Genomic DNA, 18,792 nt, shown 5'->3' on the forward strand with positions numbered 1-18,792 from the left:
TCCCTCTGCCAATTTGTTTCCATCAAGTTCAAGTAAGAAATGATAAAAGAGTTCACAGCTCCACTGGGTTTTGCATCCTCAGTGGAGAGAGTCAAAGGATTATTGTTAGGTGGGTACCTTCATGCAGCTCCTTCCTCAACTTCTCTGCATCTTCTTGCAGGACTGATTTTTGTGTGTTGAGAACAGCCACGTACATCTCCAAGTCTGTCCTACATGACTTCTCAGCTTCTAAATAATGGTTCAGTTCTTTAACCTGAATAAAAAATAACCAGCTCAGTGGGTGAACACTCAGACATTTCCTTCTTGTTAGAAGTTATAGTGCTGGCTGTTCAGGTAATGTACAGGTGCTGAAGGACCAGTTTATTTGCAGAAATCCCAAATATTCAACTACCAGTGTGTAGGCAGGGCTTGTATTTACTTGTGAATGAGTTACTCATTAAAATTCTAAGTCAAACCTGTCAGTGTATCACAGTTATAGCAGCTGGATCACAACAGCAGCACTGAGCACAGATGGTGAAAAGGGAAATATCTCAGGAAAGCAGACAGTGAAGTAATCAGTGGTGATAGGCAGGATCTTATCAGCTGATAAATGCTGATAAGCCAAGAACTCCTTAGTTCAAAACAGAGTAATCATAGTAGTCAGAAAAAAATTAAACAGGCAAGCTTGAAGTAAGCCTAAGAAGAGAGAAAACTTGAGGACAGACAAGAAAAGAAACTTTCCAACTCATGAAAGACTGTTGCAAAAACAAAGGAAAATCTATCAACAAAAAGAAATTCAAGCAAAAAAGCAAAATCAAGAAATACTGAAGAAATAGATATGGATTTTTTCTTTCTTTTTTTTTTTTTTTTTTTAATAGCAGAAATCAGTGTCCTGCAGAATCACCAGTCAGAACCTTGTAAGACAGGGGTACATAAATATCTGTCAGACGTGATACCTGGAGAATTGGATTCCATTTTGGAACAAGGAACAAATGGAAAGATTTCTTTATGGCACTATTCAGTTTTACAGTTTGCTGAGTCAGAAAATCACAGGAGGCTTTATCTTAGAGAAAACCAAAGCCTCCAGGCAATTCCTAACTGGCTGCAGAGAGCTGCTGTTCATCTCCCTCAGCACAGCACAGGACACGCCAACGCCAAGCCAGGGCTCAGGACAGCCTTGGGCTGTGACTGCCACTGATGCTGGGGACAGCTTTCCTGCCCTAGGACACCAAACCTTCCATCTGCTGCCCTTTAAGCCTTTCAAATGGGAAAGTCTGACTTTGTGGCTCCAAGTGTGCCAATAACCCAGAGGCCAGGTGGCTGAGAGAAGAGCAAAGCAGGTATTTTTTAGAGCTTCTTCTATTATTAGTAGATCTGGAGCTGTGCAATTTATTCTAAACCCAGATCTCACACACAAACATAGTGCAACTCTCAAAACTAAAAGATGCAAAAATATATTTAGGCCAAACATGATATTTGAGCTCCAGAAGAGTTTCCCAAGACACCTTTTTCTCTCTTATAAAATTTGACTTGTCTGCATCAAACTAGCATGCTGCAAGACATAAATCAGGATCCAGTTAGAGCTCCACCTCACCTCTGATGCTGCTTTTATTTTTTCTTCAGCTTCTGCCAGTTTCTCCTTTAGGGCTGCAATCTCTTTCTCCATGGGCATCACAACCGAGCGCAGCTTCTCGGCATCTTCCTGAGCCTGAAGTTCAGACAATAAATTGTAATGCATCATCAGAATTTTCACACCAGTTCCCACTACTGGAGACATTTGGAGAAAATTTCTACATCAACAAAAAAAAGCTGACTAAACTTCCACTTTCAATGCTCATCTTACTGCTATTTATTTAGTTCAGCAGCCATCTCTGTGACAATGGGCTGATATTACTCCATTTACAGAAGGCAACTAAATTTTAAATCTATGTATGGGTTAAGCCACAAGTATCTGTTTTAAAAGAGAATGTTAGCAAATGTATCCCTCTTGATGCCTGGGAGAAAATGTATGGATCAAGCATTTAAAACACCGTGCACTTTATTAAAGGCCTAACTGTCCCACAACCTGCTGAAAAAACCCAAAAGAAGTGCATGATGAGGTACTGATCATGCAGTTACTTACTCAAAAAGTTAAAAGCAAATGGAGCTGCACAGTAATGCCTAGTGTAGCTCAGTTCTCTTTTAGAAGATCATTTTTCAACTTTACATTACTACTGATGCAGCATCAGGTTTTGGTGTTACTGTACTGAATATTTCTAACTATATATAGACAATTTACCCCATGATTTCTTTCAAAAAGCAGTTCTGAGAAGATCAAAGAGCAGCAGAATTAGAGAACTGTTTCAAGGAAAGGGGGGAAAAAAAGGGAAAAACAGGTAAAAATAGCAAGAATTAAGATGAGAAATAGCATTCAGGGTTCAAAAGCAGAACTGCACATTAATGTGTGGCCTTGACATCCCCATTTCTTAAATGCTCTGCCTTTCCTTCAGGGATGCACTGCAGACATTCCAAGTGAAAGGAGCAGCTCCCACAGACTCCCCAGGAGCCAGCAGAACACTCAAATACTTGCTGCAGTGAAACTCTCCAAGGCACAGAAATTCCAGCATTCTAATTTGGGCTGGCTTTGTGCATCAGGCTCAGAAAGCTCAGCTGTTCTCTGTCTTCTACTGGAAGAACTCAGCAGGGGAGGGAGGGCAGGGAGCTGTGCCCCAAAGCTGGAGTTTCAAAGGATGGCACCTTTCATAACCTCATCAGCAAAGAGAGACAGTAAATGATAACACTCATGTCTGGTTTTGAAACTAGACTAGAATGCAGGTTTTAGAGGTTACTCATTTGACTTTCAATTTCTGGTGAGCTTATTGACAACTGTACTCTGAGCAAGACTTTCAGGAAGAGAAATAGAAAATATTTTTAATCACTGAAGTTTTCTAACTTAAAATTAATAGACAAAGTAAAATGTTATTGCAATACCTGTCAATTATATAAGCACTACAATTTTAAAGCTTTACAGAAAATTCTGAACACAACACTAAATTAAATGTCTTTACATTTAATTTATTTCAGCTACATTTGTCACTGCTGAAGTACCAATAAAAGCTGTGAGGAAAGCAAGGGATGTCACTTGGCAGTGAATTTAATACCAGGGACATGTGACTGTCACACACACCCAGACCCTGGTGCTTGCAGCCAGCAACTCAACAGTCACATTTTTCAAACAAATGGGAGCAGGAGTTCCACTTCAGGCATTGCTTTATATTTCATTTATCATATCAGTTCTATTCATTTAATAGAATGAATTGAACATTCTTTTCTAATTATTCAGGATAACTGCAGCAATATTTCACTGCCAGCCTGGTTTCACATGGCTCACCACAGAATACAGAGCAACAAATGTGCCTGTGTAGGAACCAAGCAGTTCAGAGAAACTGTCAGAAAGTTCTCTGAAAGCAAAACCAGACTGTGAACAACTGGAAAGACAAAACTGTATCACATTTCACATACAGAAAAATTACTCCAGCTTTTACTGCTTGGTAAACAGAGCTGAAGTTTGACACTGTGGTTGCAACATATTGTAAGGATCCCTATTAAAGGTCAGTGTGATCTTGAGCTAAACACTCCAAACAGCCTCTCTCTGCTATCAAAAGGAGTGCTGGGCCCTGGGTCTGCTTCTGGACATAAAGCAGAATTACTGAGACTCCAAAAATCAAGGTTAAAGCTCCACTCAACCTTTTAATAAAAGGAGAATATCTGTAGTGTTGAAAAATGCCACTTAAAGATACTGTCACATGTGGCAAGAGGTGCCACAGCACCAAATTTCCTGTGCTAAGAGGTGTTATTCAGACTCTTCTAGAGGTGTGATCCTTAAAATGTTTATTTCCTTTTAACTTTTTAGTAAACTTAACTTGGCTGTCAACTGCCACAGTATTACATGTGAGATCAGCTCACCTTTACTCATTCCTTAACCAAAAACCAAGCACCCAAACCACTTCTGCCCCAGCCAAACCTGCTTCCCCCAGCACAGGGGCTGCAGAACACACTGAGGGACCTGCAGACCACAGCAGGAAAATGACTCCATGGAGAGATAATGCTAAAAATGAGTCCAAGTCATTTTCAGAGGAACAAACATCTGACTGGAGAAATCCCAGGTAACATTATATCTTTGTTCCTTAAAAATGAGACAAGTGGAAAACACACGGATACAATTTGAAGATTTTTCTTTAAAGCAGGACTAAACCATTTAAAACTCCTCTAAATTTATCCCACTGTTCTTCACCATTACCAACAAAAATAGCTTATTGTATATCAGATTTTATGGCCAACTCTGTCACAGAAATCTGATTACTCTTCCTTTCCAATTTCCCCTCTCCTGACTAATAAGTACAATTCCTAACAGGAGCTTTGTACTTTCCTGCTCTCTCTGTACACAAAATACCTGCTCTGCAGACTTCTGTTACTGAGTTTGACACAACTGTGCTGAGAAGAGTATTTATATTCATCACAGCTCCAACAGCAAAACAGATCCTTTCCTGAACAGAAAATGAGGTCTGACTTAAATAAAATAAAAAAAAAAGCCAAGTCATATTTTGCCAGTGGCCAAAGTTTGGGGACAGCTCATCCCCATGTCCAGAATCAGCCCAGTCATTCCCCAGCAGGGAAGTACATGCTGCTGTGATAGATTGCTTTTAGCTGCTGTGAAAACACAAAAAACCCAGACCTATCTGGTACTACAACCCAACAGGAAAACAGATTTTTATAAATCACTGCCAAGTTTTCTGAAAGATTAATCACTAGGTGAGCATGTTAATCATTAGGTCAAGGTATCCACCTTTTTTGAGTTGGGAAGGGAGATTAAGAAGACAAATTTACAAGGTTTTCTTAGAAAATGACTTCTTAGGAATCATTGGTTTATGATACAAAATCACAGAACAGACAAATTCTCTACAGAAATCAGCAATTTGCAACCTGAAATGTATTTACATGGAGAAGCAAACAAGAGCATGTGCTCCACCAGACAAGCTCTTTCTGACAAAAGAACAAATAAAGATGGAGTATAAGCATTGCTGGCTGCAAGTGCCATTTTGCATGAGGAATTGATCACAAGTCTTCAAATAACACATTCCAAGTGATCAAGAAAGTTCCTCTTTTCACACTGGCTGCTGACACATGAATATTCATTATTTTGCTGCCCAAGCAAACCTTTTTATGGGCTTGGGATTTGCTTGTTTGTTTTTAGGTAAAATTGAACGTCCTCTTCCTAATTTTGATCTAATTCTTAGTCTCCTTGAGGAAAAACCTCACAGGTTTAATAATAACAAAGAAGATTAGAACCTCATGCAAAGCAGTTTAAGCAATTATTTCAAGCTGCACTCTGAAAACCAGATTTCCCCCTCCCCCTACTATTACATAAGGTACATGTTCCTCTGCTTTACAGGCCTAGAAAGCTTTCCAAAGTCCTGTTACCAGAGATTAATAAACTGACCACCTTTTCCTTTAGGGATATTTAATTCCCTTTTAAAGGACTATAGTTGAAAATGCTATTTATCTGCTAAGCTGAACTTCTCTGCTAAAGCCACTGAGTTTAGGTGAGCTGTGCTGTCATGTCAGCAGCTTGCAATTTCAATTTACACAATCAGTAATTTCAGATTAAAAATAAGAATCAGTTGAGAGAGATTGTTCTCTGGAAGTGCTTCTTGGCAGGTAGTTGGGAATGCAATGCCAGGGCTTTTACACTGTGAACTCTGCATCCTCTGGGTTGTTTCTACAAGACTCACTGATCCAGCTTTGCTGGATTGAAGCTCCATTCAGCTTCAACCAAAGTATTTTTGTCCTTAATAAGACTGAAACCTTTTCTTAAAAACAGTAAATGTCTTACAATTGCAGTGGGATTAGAAGAGGCTTCACCCTAACTCTTACCTTTGAAATCAGGGCTCCATGAAGTGCAGTCCCACAGCAATAAATCAACTACAACTACCAATAGTCAGGAGCCTCTTCCTAGGTCTCAGAAAAAGTATTCCATTTTGCAACACTAACACTGATTGCTGCTACAACACAGTAAAAATAGCTAAAATGTTTCTCATGTGGAACGTTTGTGGTATTCCATACTGCATTTCTTCTGCAGACAGCAAGCAGGAACAGGGACAGGTAGTGATGTGGCAGATTAGAAGACGTTAACCTACTTTATTGAATTTCAGTCACTACTTTAAATTTGTGTTAGAACACCTTGAAGACTAAGGTAAGCCTGCTGAGATGAGAAATTCATGAAAATGCAAGTTATTATAATAAGATACACAAAGATTTTTATAATGCACTGATCTATTATGACATGTTCAATTTCCTTCCTGTCTGAAACACATTAAATTTTCAACCTCAACAAAAAATAAAAAGAAAATTCAACCTCAAGACAAGGCACCTCAATCTACTTCATCTATGAAGTTTTCTTAGTATCAGATCTTTGTACAACTACAACAACATCTGTCCATACTCCAGAGCAATTATTTTTCATCATCTAGAGCCTGTTGTTTTGTGAAGCAAGATTCTGTACTTCATAGGGAGGCAGCAGAACTGTGATGCACAAACATGGCTTACTTTAGAGAAAGAGGAAAGACATCTTAGATACTCTGAAGTTTTAATGGGCACTTTAAGTTTTTAAGAGCTGGAAAAAGAAGCAAAAGTAAAGAGGTGTAAAGCAAACTTTATACTGCAGTTTACTGTCAGGCCAGAAAAATCTAAAGGTGGTTTTACTTGTGCTCATTTGACATCATGACAAGTGCCTTGACAAGGCTGCCTGTTTTTACCAGCTGAAGGCTAAACTTTACCATCTTCTCAGGTGCAATTCTCTCACTGAATGCACATAATTAGGAACAAAGCTTTTAGGGCTTTAAATGGATTAGGTCATGATGACTTCCATGAACAAAGGCTGGCAGCACCAGGCTGTGTAAACTGCTGAGGAATTACAGCAGCCATAGGAATGAACCCCTGCCTGACCCCACGGGCCTATCCTCAAACAGAAACTGAGGAACTCCTTTCCAATGTACCTTTTTCATTTCATTTTCTAGGTTTTCCTCCTCCTGGCCTTCAGACAGTCTCCTCCTCAGCTCTGCAATTTCCCTCTCCATGTTCTCTCGGTACTGGCTCCACTGAGCTCGCTCCTGCTCCATCCTGTGGTGATACTGCAGCTCATAGTCACGGACAGTCTCTAGAAAACAGCATTTTCAAAACTTCTTTTCAATGTAAGTTAAAGAACAGGGCTTTAGGAAGTCCATCTCCAACCACTCAAAGATTTACTATAATTAATCAAAACTAGGACAACTCTCCCTTCCCTCAGACTCCTGCCCCAAAACCCAAATACATAAGTAAAAGAACTGAAACTAAATTTCAATTAGTACCATCAACAGAACAGAGAGAAACAATTCCCAAGAACTGTGCAATTCCTAATTTCAAGGTAATGTACATGACTAATATCCTACTTAGCAGCACACAAGTACATCATCCAAACAAATGACTAGAGCCCTTAAAAGGTACTCCAAAATGCAAAGAAATTCAAACTTCTCACACAGCTTCCATTTCCCCAGGATTCATACCACCCCTCTCAGCTCAGGAGCTGCCTGTTTACATAGGGACAGCAGCTAGCACAGCTGAGCCTTAATCTAGGCTCATGTATCTGTGTGGATCATAAATAAACAGACATTTGTGTACTCAATATACATGAAGGTTTGTCTGTTCTGGGTGAAAAGCACAATGAGGTGATGGAAAAACTGCCCACAGCTGACAGGCTCTAGGCTCAGGATAGTGTGATCCTGTCTGTGAACCTTTAAGAAAACACATTTGTGGCAATAGTCTGTTCCCAGTTCATATCCTTGTGTTCATTTCCTTTGTCTCGGAAATGTCAACAGCTGTGCAATGTGCAAATATAACAAGGAATAGATGAGAACTATCTGAAAAAAACCACCCAGGACTGAGAGAGCAGCATGTGCAGTCAATACCCTGGGGGAAGGCCCATGTGAGTACTGGAGGGACACTTGACTGTGTGAGAGCAGAACTGTGTTCACACAGAAAGGAAAAAAGAGAATCATGCTGGCAGCTTAAAGCTGTTTGCAGACTTGTCAAATTACAGACATCATACTTATCTTTGTGGAAGGATGAAGGATCACATTCATAGTCCCTCAAAAATGCTTTGCATATACATGAGGTTCCCATGGCCATGAATTCTAAATTCTGTCCTCAAACTGACAATAAAAAACCCATCAAGCTCCCTTTCACAACCCTGAGAACTACACTTCATCCAGCCCTTCTGCAGCTTTCCCAAGCCATAACAATTACCCATACTCTGAGGAAGAGCAGGCACAAATCCTTATAAAAATCAGGGAGGCTGATCTCAGCACAGCTTGCCTGGTTGTTACCTTTCATGATGGCCTGGAGGGAAGCCACTTCTTCTTGCCACTGCCTCTTGACCTCATCGATGGCCTCCTGCTTGGTGGTCTCTGACACTGTGGCGATGGCCTTGATGTTCTCCATCTCGGCGTGGGCCTCCATCAGCTGGGTGCGCAGCTGGCCCAGGTCATCCTGGGCTGCCTGCAGCACTGCATTCTGCCTCTTCAGGTCCTCTGAAAGGAGCATTGGATACATTTAGCTGCATTCATGAGTTCAACCTGAAGTGTAGCCCCAGTTGCTATGGCAAAGAGCAGAAGGGAGTGAAGGAAGCACCGGTATTAAAACATCTACCTGTAATGACTGAACAAATGTTGGCAGGTGTCTTCAGGGAATGCTTTTTCTTGACTTTGCTTGCCCTTGCCTTTTATTAAAGGAGCATCTTATGGATGGAGACACAAAGCAGACACTAGATATAACTAGGATCAATATACCTGATGAAAGTGAACTGTGCTTTTCATCAGTTCTTATTATTTAACTCATTCTGATAATGAATCTGGAAAAGGCATGAACAGACTGGAGAACAGTTTCACCCCCATTTCTGGGACCAACTTGGTTCTCAATTTGGAGGGAACACTTCATATTTCTTGAACAGAAACACTCTGACCACTTTGGAGAGACCAAACAAGAAGAATATGCAGCCTAATTTCCTCTTTACCAAAGACTTTGGTAAAACTGAGCTTCTACAAATAAAAGGGATACATTCAATGGAACAGCTATGACTTCTCTAATTGTTGCAAATATAAACAGAAATTAAACTAACTTCATATTATCCTCCTGAATTCTCAGCTAATCTGAAATAGACAGTTCTGGAAGACATATATTATATAATTAATTCCAAAAGCACTAATACAAAATATGTGTTTTATGCCCACATAGCCTGCTTCAATGGCAATCCCTTTTAGCAGAAACATCTGGCCAGCACACAACCAACACCAAGCTGTATCCATGTATTTCCCTCAGGGCCAAAAAGCTGAATCAATCCTGGTGCTCTCATCCTGACAGAGAATATAGAACCCAGAGCTAGTCAAATACTTAAAAGGACATTAATCCTTGTGTAAAAAAAACAAGACTCTGTAGCATTAATATTCTCAATTTTCAAATGACAGTATTAAAGATGGGTCTAAACAGCTCCAATGAACATTTAGGAGATGGTCTTGGAGACAGGGAGGGGGAAAACCTTTGGTGGGTGTAAACAAAAGAAAAGTAATTACTTGTATATTCTCCTCTGGTGTCCTTTCACTTCAGTAGCTGTGAAAGTTGGGGTGTTTTTTTCTTCCCCTATCACAATTTATTTTGTATTCTTTGACTGTACCAAAATGGGAGAATTATTGCTGATATCATCAGTAGTGTCTTGTATCTTAAACTTCCTTTCATCCAGCCTTAGAAACACAAGGAAATAGGCTTGCTGTATGATCCAGTCTTCATTATGCCTTTGTATTTCTGCTCTCATAAGCTTATACAGCAGCTGCAGTCTTAATGCATTGTGTTTTGGCTCTGCTTTCATATGTTAAAGACAGGAAAATCATCAGAATTAGATAAATCAATCTGGCTCACAGAACAGCTATCTCTACTCTCTGATCCTTCATCAGATATTTGAGCTCATATGATTTAAATTTTCCTATAAATTGTGTTATTGAAATAGATGCCCTTGGCTGGTATTAAAACTTTTATAAGGTTTGCCTGCTTACAGCCTACCTCAGATGGAAATTTAAGACAAATAAATGCTACATTAAAAAAAAAGGCCACAGAGTAGAAAAAGCACAGCACCCAGGCTATGTCTTCCCATTTACCAGATCAGCTTCTGCTCAGGGAGCACACTCTGAATTCAGGAAATTAGTATTAAAACTCACTAGTGGTATTTCTGCATGGACATCAAGTTGCTTTAGTTCCTTTCCACAAAGCAAATCTTTAAATTTAATTCTAAAGTTCATTCTAGAATGCTCAATAGTCACCTATTGAATCTCTTACATTCTTATTATAACTGTCTAAAAGACTATGCTTCGTACAGGGATTATTTGAAGATGAAGTTCAATAAATTTTAGAATAATTCAGAGAACTAAGAACTTACCTTCCTTAGCCAGGTATAACTCCTTAAATTTTGCTCTCTTTTGATTAAATTCTTGCTCAAGTTGCTGCTTTGTGCGCAGAAATTCTGCATTGACCTTTTCCAATTCTGCTACCCGTTGTAGAAGAGCATCTAAAAATAAAGCAGAAGATAAGGTACGTCACTAACAGTTACCCAGACATCCCATTCTGCAAGGCTGAGGTTTGAGGCTTACTCCTTTTAAAATATCTTTACTTATTAGCTCTGCTCCATGATAATGAGGAAAACTAGCCAGTCCTGTAAGGAACAAAGGAAGGTAGGTTTTCTTTAAACTGTAACACCAAATTTTAATTAAAGATCTCTAGGGAACTAGAGGGAATGTGGCAGGGAGTTCTGCAGAAGACAATCTTCCAAAGAAAGCCACAATTTGGTACATACAATGAAGGAAGAAATAGAAATAATTCTGGTGATGGTTTTTTCCCCTGGGAAGTGTGTGAGGGCTGAGCAATAAAGCACCAAGTGCTCAGAGGCTGAGGTCAAAGAAAGCAAAGTGACAGCAGCTCAGCTAACAGCCAGGAAAGGGCAAAGCACAGAAAAGAAACCCTGTGAGCTAAAAATCAGGTGCCATCATCAATCCAGTCCTGCATGTTAACCAAAGGATGAACCAGATTACACCTGGAGAAGTTTGCCAGAAGATGACCACAACCTACAGAGAATTAATTGATTGTAAGATCAAACTCTCCTCATTTCCAGCAGGTGAAAATCCTCAAGGGGGCACATACATCACTGTTTTCCATGATTTACCATATCAGCCTTTCATCTGGTGGTACAACAAAAGAAGGAAGAGTAGGAAGCCTACAAAGATTGTTATAACATGCTCATTATTGAAAAAACCCCATATTATACCATTTTATGATGCTATAAAGACCCCCTACAACCACCAACCTATCTGCATGTGCAATATCAACTTCTTTGCACCTCAAGTTCTGCTCTAGGTGGCAGTTTCACCTTGCACACCTCAGAATTCAAATATGAAATAGGAAGAAAAGACTGATGAATCAGAACAAAACACATCTCCCTGCTGCAATGCACTGGGGAAAAAAATGTTCTTCTATATGAGTCTCTGTGTGTTCTGCAAAAGCATTTTGTGGGCATGTTCCAACTCTGCTGTGCAAAGTGAATCACTTCAGCTACAGCCTCTATATAGCACAGACTAGATACACAAAATATTGATCCATCAGAGGTGTTTGTGTATCCCATCCAACACTTCCCACCACATTCACGTAGTGAAAACACTCCAAAGGCTACACAACTTCAGCATCAAACATCCAGGCTCACAAACAGCTGGAGTCAGCTCTACAGCTTGCAGTGGTAAAACACTGACTGGGCAATGCCATTGAGATGGGGTCAGTTATTTTTGGTACCAGATGACGTAGAGTAAGAGCAGACACAAACAAAAGGAGCTTCTAAGAGCACAGGTATGTTTTACTGATTGCTGGTTAATAAGAGCTTATGGTGTTACAAAATATAGCACCTAATCTCTTCAGCTCTGTACTGAATAAAAGAGAAATGCAGATACAGGACTGATGAAATTTTAATGTCGCTTTTTTAAAAAAAATCCTAATTTTGGGGGGGTTTTAATCACTTTAAATACAAACACATAGGTTTTTATGGCCAGCAGAGAGGAGGGTTAGTTCCTTATGTGATAGATCCTTATGTGGATAGTTCAAAACCAACTGCACAGGAGTGTTCTCCAGAAAATGAAAGGAATCTGCAGCAAAGACATTGAGAGCAAAGCTTCAAGTGAGTTCAGAGAGTGTCTGGATCAAAACCAGGGATGAAACACCGTGGAACCAGGTCTGGGTAGGAAAAACGCTTCCCAAGGTTAAAGGGTTGCCTTTGATCTCTTGCTGAAGTCTTGCAAAGGGAAGGGGTTTGCCTGTGCTTCCACTCCCCACAGTCCTGTGCAGAGCCTGCAGCCACTGTGGCACCTCCTGCTCCACCATCCCGCCAAGAGCTGTGCTGGCCCCAAGGAGCTGGGCTTGAGCTCAGCTTCAGCTCCTCAAGGGAAACTCCTGCAGGCACTAGAGCCTCAGGGAGCTGGGTGCCAGCGCCAGCCAGGCAGCTCTGCATCCACAGGTACCACCCTGCAGCCTCCAGCACACATTCCAGCTGAACAAGGAGGAATCTGGACATCATTCACCTTGCACACACTCTTTTGAAGACCACACAAATAAACTGTTTCATTCTACAGTCAGTAATCCTGAAAGTTAAATCAACTGTAGACTCAACTCTCCTGCCCTCAAAGATGACTCGAGCATTCCTTGTTTACTTAATTCCCTTTCCATCTTCCTTCAGCAGAGAGACAGCAGCAGCTGTGCTGCTGCTCCCATCAGAAAGTGCAAAGCAACCAAGCTGTACTTCTTCTGAAGGTGTGAGCTGCCTCTGCTGAGGTTGGAAGGGCAAGAGGACACCCCAAGAGCAGAATGTTCAAGTGCTTTCAGCTGGGGAAACAACAGACTCTTCCTTTTGAAATCTTCCTGCCCAAACAGAAAGAGGGAAGGCAGAGTCACCAAGAAGGAAATGACATTTAAATATTTACATTTTTTACAGTATTCTCCCCTCTCTACAGCCTGGCAGTTATGTCTAAAAAGTAATAAATAAATAACTAAATAATCAACCCCCTCCACAACTGAGCTCTGGCAGCTGTCAGGGCCAGCTGCAGGCATTCAAAATAACAAGCACTTTAAGATCTCAACTGCAGGTCATCCATCACTGCAACTGTGCAGTAACATTGTTCTTTCGATTCTATACTAAGTTTAAAGTGGTTTTACCACCTGTGCTACATATACAGCTCAGGACAGACCTCAGCACATCCCCACTGCAGTGAGACAAGGCACAAACTTGAGGACAACAGGCTTTATAGGTCAGCATCAATCCCCTCAAATGCACCTGCATTAGAAGTAAAAGTGAAATAAAGTTTATTTTCTGAGACACCCTATCAACTACCACCTTTCTTTTAAGTGATTAGGTTTACAAAGAAATTATTTTCTTCTTCAGAGGTACAATTTCTACAAAAGCCATATAGTCACTTCCCAAAACACAAGTGTGATCCCAAGCCCCAGGCACAGGTACCCTCGGGCTCCATGGCACAGATTAGAGTCCACCTGGACATGCACTGGAGTCAATGGCAGCAAATGGGCTCATCCACAGATTTCCAATTAGGCCTTTGTTATTTATCACTTAATTCGCACTCTGAATTTAGGTCCAACTCACCCCAGGCTTATAAGAGAGCTGAAAAAGAAAACTTAAATTGCTATCAACTTAAAGGCAGCCCCAAAGCAAGCCATCCATTTGCAGGCAGCACTGCCTGGGCTGCCAGGGCAGCCATCAATGTTTAACCAGGTATGGGGCAGAGCAAACACAGCCGAGATGGGCAGCGCTGCTGGAGCCCTGCCCGCTGCCACCGGAGCCAGGGCCACGCACGGCACCGGCACAGAACGCTCTGGATTTCCTCACAGAACACTCTGGATTTCCTCACAGAAGACCTAATTCCCTATTTAGGTCCCTAGGTCATCAAGAAATGAACAAAAACCCTAAAGAAACCCCCAAAAATCCTATCGATTTCTTAGCTTTGGAAATAGCACTGAGAAAACTTTAAATTAAAATTGATAGCCAAACTAAAAAAATCCTAACAAGAAATCCTTCTGGCCAACAATTTAAAATAGTGGTTTTTCACAGATTATTAGGCTAAAAATGCTACAGATGACAACATTATAGATGCCAATTAAATCAGTAGCTTTATTTCTAGCTAGCAACACTGATTTTGCAGAGACACTCAGGTCAGACACAGGGATCCCCATCTCCTGTGGAGCACTGACATTACAGCAAAGCACAGTGAATGTCATCAGGTGCCTTAACCAGGGAGAAGAACTCAAAAGAAGTGCAGCAAAATCCATTTCAGAGCAGACTCGTTGATTTGCAGGAGAACCATGAAACTGCTGCAATACATGAAGAGAAACTCTAGTGGAAAAAGCTACAGCTTTCTCTTAACGCACTGCACAGCAAAATTCCAATTTTAGGAAAACACAGGAAAAACATACATTTCTTACTGACTAGTAATTTATATGCTGTTCCACAGACCAGCTCCAAAAAGAGTTGAATTTTATTTATGACAGTTTCCAGTTACACAAACATGTAGCAATCGTTCCAGAACTAAGACAGACAAAGCTGATTATCAATAAGACTATTTTTGAGCACCAGGTCTATTTATAAAATTAATGCCATAGAGCTTTCTGCTTGATATTTAAAGAGTCAAACATGACATCAAGAGTCCAGTCCAACATAGCTGAAATATGAAAACAGAGCAGAAAAAATCTACATGTACAACCAACTTTTTGGATACAAAAATATACATAGTTTCTGTCATTTTCTACAATTCTTTTGTTGTTATCATTGCTTGAGACAGAAGTATGGAAAATACTTATTTCTATGAGTATGAGTTTCTACTGTAACTTTCTACTATTTTCTATGAGCACTAATTTTCATCTATCATGACATCATTCTGGAGCCACAATTATGCTACTTCATAAACTTTTAATCTAAGTCTGCCACCAGACCGTTCATATGGACTGCTAAAAGCTTTTCTTTATTGTACTCAAACAGGATTTGATGAAAAAAGACAATGAACCTCCCCCCGAGTCTTACAATAAACCCCAATTTAAACCACATAAACCCCCAATAAACCCCAGCTGTTTGCATGAGGCACTCAGGAGCAAAGGAACAGATAAAGGTTCTTTGAATAAGCATGTTAAACAGAAGCAATTCCTGACTTATGACATGGGGCTGCTTTTTTTCAAGAAATGACTGCTCTTATACACAGATATCCAACAGCAGCAGATCAAACTGGAGGGAAAAAAATAACCAGGAAGAAAAGAATTACTTGCTCTTCTCAAACTTGCACTTGCAAGCATCAAGCATTTTATTTACTGAGCCAAATGGCTCAAGCTCACTGGTCACACACTTTCCTTGTTTTATTTGAGGGCAGAGAATGACCCCGGGCTTCTCACTTGCCACCTTCTTTTTCAGAGTGGCACCAAACACCTCCAATTGTCACAGGTCCCCTTTCAGAGTGTTAAACTGTGTGTGGTGAGGAGAACTCAACCCCAGAAAGGGAAAAGCAGGGGGTTCTGCCCCACAGCCCTGCCCTGGCATAGAACCCAGAATTCAGCCCCAGAAAAAGGAAAAGTAGGGGGTTCTGCCCCACAGCCCTGCCCTGGCACAGCACCTGGAACTCAGCCCCAGAAAGGGAAAAGCAGGGGGTTCTGCCCCACAGCCCTGCCCTGGCACAGCACCTGGAACTCAGTCCCAGAAAAAGGAAAAGCAGGGGGTTCTGCCCCACAGCCCTGCCCTGGCACAGCACCTGGAACTCAGTCCCAGAAAAAGGAAAAGCAGGGGGTTCTGCCCCACAGCCCTGCCCTGGCACAGCACCTGGAACTCAGTCCCAGAAAGGGAAAAGCAGGGGGTTCTGCCCCACAGCCCTGCCCTGGCACAGCACCTGGAACTCAGTCCCAGAAAGGGAAAAGCAGGGGGTTCTGCCCCACAGCCCTGCCCTGGCACAGCACCTGCTCCCAGCACTGAGCTGCTCTGCAGAAGGAGCTCAGGCAGTTCCCCCTTTTGGGCAGTGCAGCTTTCAGACACTGCTGCATTCATCCAGCCATTTCTGGCTGATTGTGCAGCTGAAGGTTATTTGACATCCACAATTTGTTCTCTATTGACTAAACATTCACAGGCAAACAATCCAGTACCAATTTAAGGCCAAATCCATAAAAACTTGGTATTGCTGACAAATGGAGGTATCACCATGCAGATCAGAGCCTTGCTGCATTATATCTGTTACAGAAGCTTTATATTTATTACAGTAAATCAGCAAGTGCAGGATGAAAAATATTCAGCCAAGCACTGTATGTTACCAACATCTAAACATGTAATAAATACTCTATTAACATCAAGTGGAAGTTTGCAATATATTATTAAAGTTTTAAAGTAATGTTATTTTTAATTGAAGCTGATGACAAACATCTTTCCACTATAGCCTCTAATCTCAGTAGTGCCTATTCCCACTCTTTATTTTTCTTTTTTATGTTAAACACTGTGTGACATCCTGCATTAAGGATTTTAGAGAGAAAATGAAAAGCCATAACTAAATTAAGTATTAAAATCTGAAGAAATTTAACTGTTTGAATAAATAGGAGGACTCTCTTCTATAATACAATCAAGAATCACAGAATGGTTTGGGCTGGAAGGGGACTTAAAGATCATCTCATTACAAAGCCCCGGCTTGTGCAGGGACACCTTCCATTAGATGAGGTTTCTCCAAGCCCTGTCCAACCTGGCCTTGGACACTTCCAGGGATGAGGCAGCCACAAGAAGAGAGCAAGCAAAAGGGGGAGAGAAAACAAAGGTCCTTTAAATGGCTTAACTAAACCTGCAGAGATAAACAGCCATATGCAGTAACAACTAAGAGATTTTCCCCTACTGTGTAACAGCACAGTAAACTTCTTTATGCACAACTACAAGGAAAAGAAGGCCAACACACAGTTTCTCCTTCCCCATTTTTTTTCCACTTCCACTTCCCATTTTTTCTCCCTTTTCACAGCACTCACAATGTGTTAACTACTTCCTTGCTTTGTTACTGCCTCCTTCATCTTCTTTCCTGGACACAAAAGCAGGCAGCTGCTTCCTGACATCCAGATCTCCATCTCATGACACTCCATTTCACCCAGTAAAGGAAAATCACACCTGACTTCCAGTTTGGTAAACCCACTTCATGTGACAAGTAATGCACTTCTATACACTTAGTCATTCTGACCCCAGGTTAACTTAAGTCTAGTTTTAAATTTATGCTTAGTTAACCATTATTCACATTGGACTGCAGTGGAACACTGCTCACTCACATCAAGTATCATGGGAATGCATTTAAACATGGATGTCCATGCTGACAAAAGTGAGCTTGAAATTTTTTCCAACAGTTTGTTTTTATTTGCCAAAAGCATTATTTCTTCCCAAGGACAGTCCCCTACCTCCATTATTATAGCCTGGCTTTTTGTACATCCCTGCTCACCATAGTAGCTGCTTCTCTCTTTTTACTGGGCTGCCATCAGAACTCTCAGTTCTGTGCACACAGTCTTCTCCAGAGTAGTCCCAACTTAATGCACAAAAAGTTTTACCATCCTTAGTTTTCACTCTATTTAATCTCTGCCACTGATGTTTTGGTGAGGAGAACAATTTGTCAAGAAATTTCAGAAAAACACAATTGGTTAGTATTTTTTCCCCAAGAAAATCAACCACACTCTGTGCTTTATCAATTATTTGAATAATTTAAATAGGGCAGCAGTGGATGAATCACAGAGTTGGAAAAGTCAACCAGACAACACCATTAATGGAATCCTATGGAAAGGATTTTGGCTGTATCCTGCTGCTACCACCAGTGAATCTCCTCAGAAACACAGTGTTGCTAAGCTTGAATGCATATCAGAGTATTTCAAAAGTCAACAGCAAGCTACAGTCTGGTGAACTTTGAATTCATCTACAGTGACACAAAATGGAGAGAGCAGAGTTACCAATCTCATCACAATCACCAGCATTTCCTCTGCTCCATCAGTGCTTGCATCTTGTTCCCCTTGCTCTAACAATTTTTCTTTTTTATAACTGCTCTTTTCAGGAGGATCAATTTGGAAAAACAGAACAAAACAAACAAAAAACCAAACCAAAACCGCTCAGTGTTTCCTTGGATTTATGAAGAGGGTTATTTACTCTACAGGCTGTGGGCATTTACTCAGACCAGTCACTGCTAGAGCAAACAAGAGCAGGGTGATGGCAGCACAGAACTGGGCACGGTGAAGTCCCCAAGAATTGGGCACATTTCTCCAAGAGGGTTCACAGCTGGATTACACCGCTGCCAGCCTAGGTAGATCCCCACACCCTGCAGGCACAGCAAAGCTCTCGGAGAATTTCACACATCTGAGCTCAGACAATGCAGCTGTCAAACGCTTCACACCCGTCCCTGCCCCTTTCATTTCACCAGCCTGTCCCTCCTCATTACCTACAAGACAAACACCAACAGAGGGTGTTTAAAGCAGGCACAGAGGCTCCGCCAGCCTGGAACCAGATCTCCAGCACAGCCACCTATTCCCTTCCACAGCATTTGAAAACAAGTCCCCAAAAATGTCAACTCACATAAATCTTCCTGACCAAAGCAAGACTGAAAATATGAATGAGCCTTCGTATTTACACAGGAATATTTCTGCCAAGTTTTTCCACACTACCACGTCTCATCA

The 18,792-nt window shown here is 41.0% G+C and overlaps 1 protein-coding gene across 1 annotated transcript in view; it reads right to left on the minus strand.

Moving 5' to 3' along the window:
- Nucleotides 1–18,792, minus strand: part of RABEP1 (rabaptin, RAB GTPase binding effector protein 1) — a 47,751-nt gene that overhangs the window by 18,802 nt on the left and 10,157 nt on the right. The window contains exons 2-6 of the mRNA XM_066563237.1: nucleotides 10,478–10,606; nucleotides 8,379–8,582; nucleotides 7,014–7,174; nucleotides 1,574–1,687; nucleotides 118–253 (exon numbers count right to left, since the gene is read on the minus strand). Of these exons, the coding sequence (XP_066419334.1) occupies nucleotides 118–253; nucleotides 1,574–1,687; nucleotides 7,014–7,174; nucleotides 8,379–8,582; nucleotides 10,478–10,606 (744 nt within the window). The remainder of the gene's footprint in view (nucleotides 1–117; nucleotides 254–1,573; nucleotides 1,688–7,013; nucleotides 7,175–8,378; nucleotides 8,583–10,477; nucleotides 10,607–18,792) is intronic.

The sequence above is a fragment of the Molothrus aeneus genome, chromosome 20 (genome assembly GCF_037042795.1).
Source record: "Molothrus aeneus isolate 106 chromosome 20, BPBGC_Maene_1.0, whole genome shotgun sequence".
Lineage (NCBI taxonomy): Eukaryota > Metazoa > Chordata > Aves > Passeriformes > Icteridae > Molothrus > Molothrus aeneus.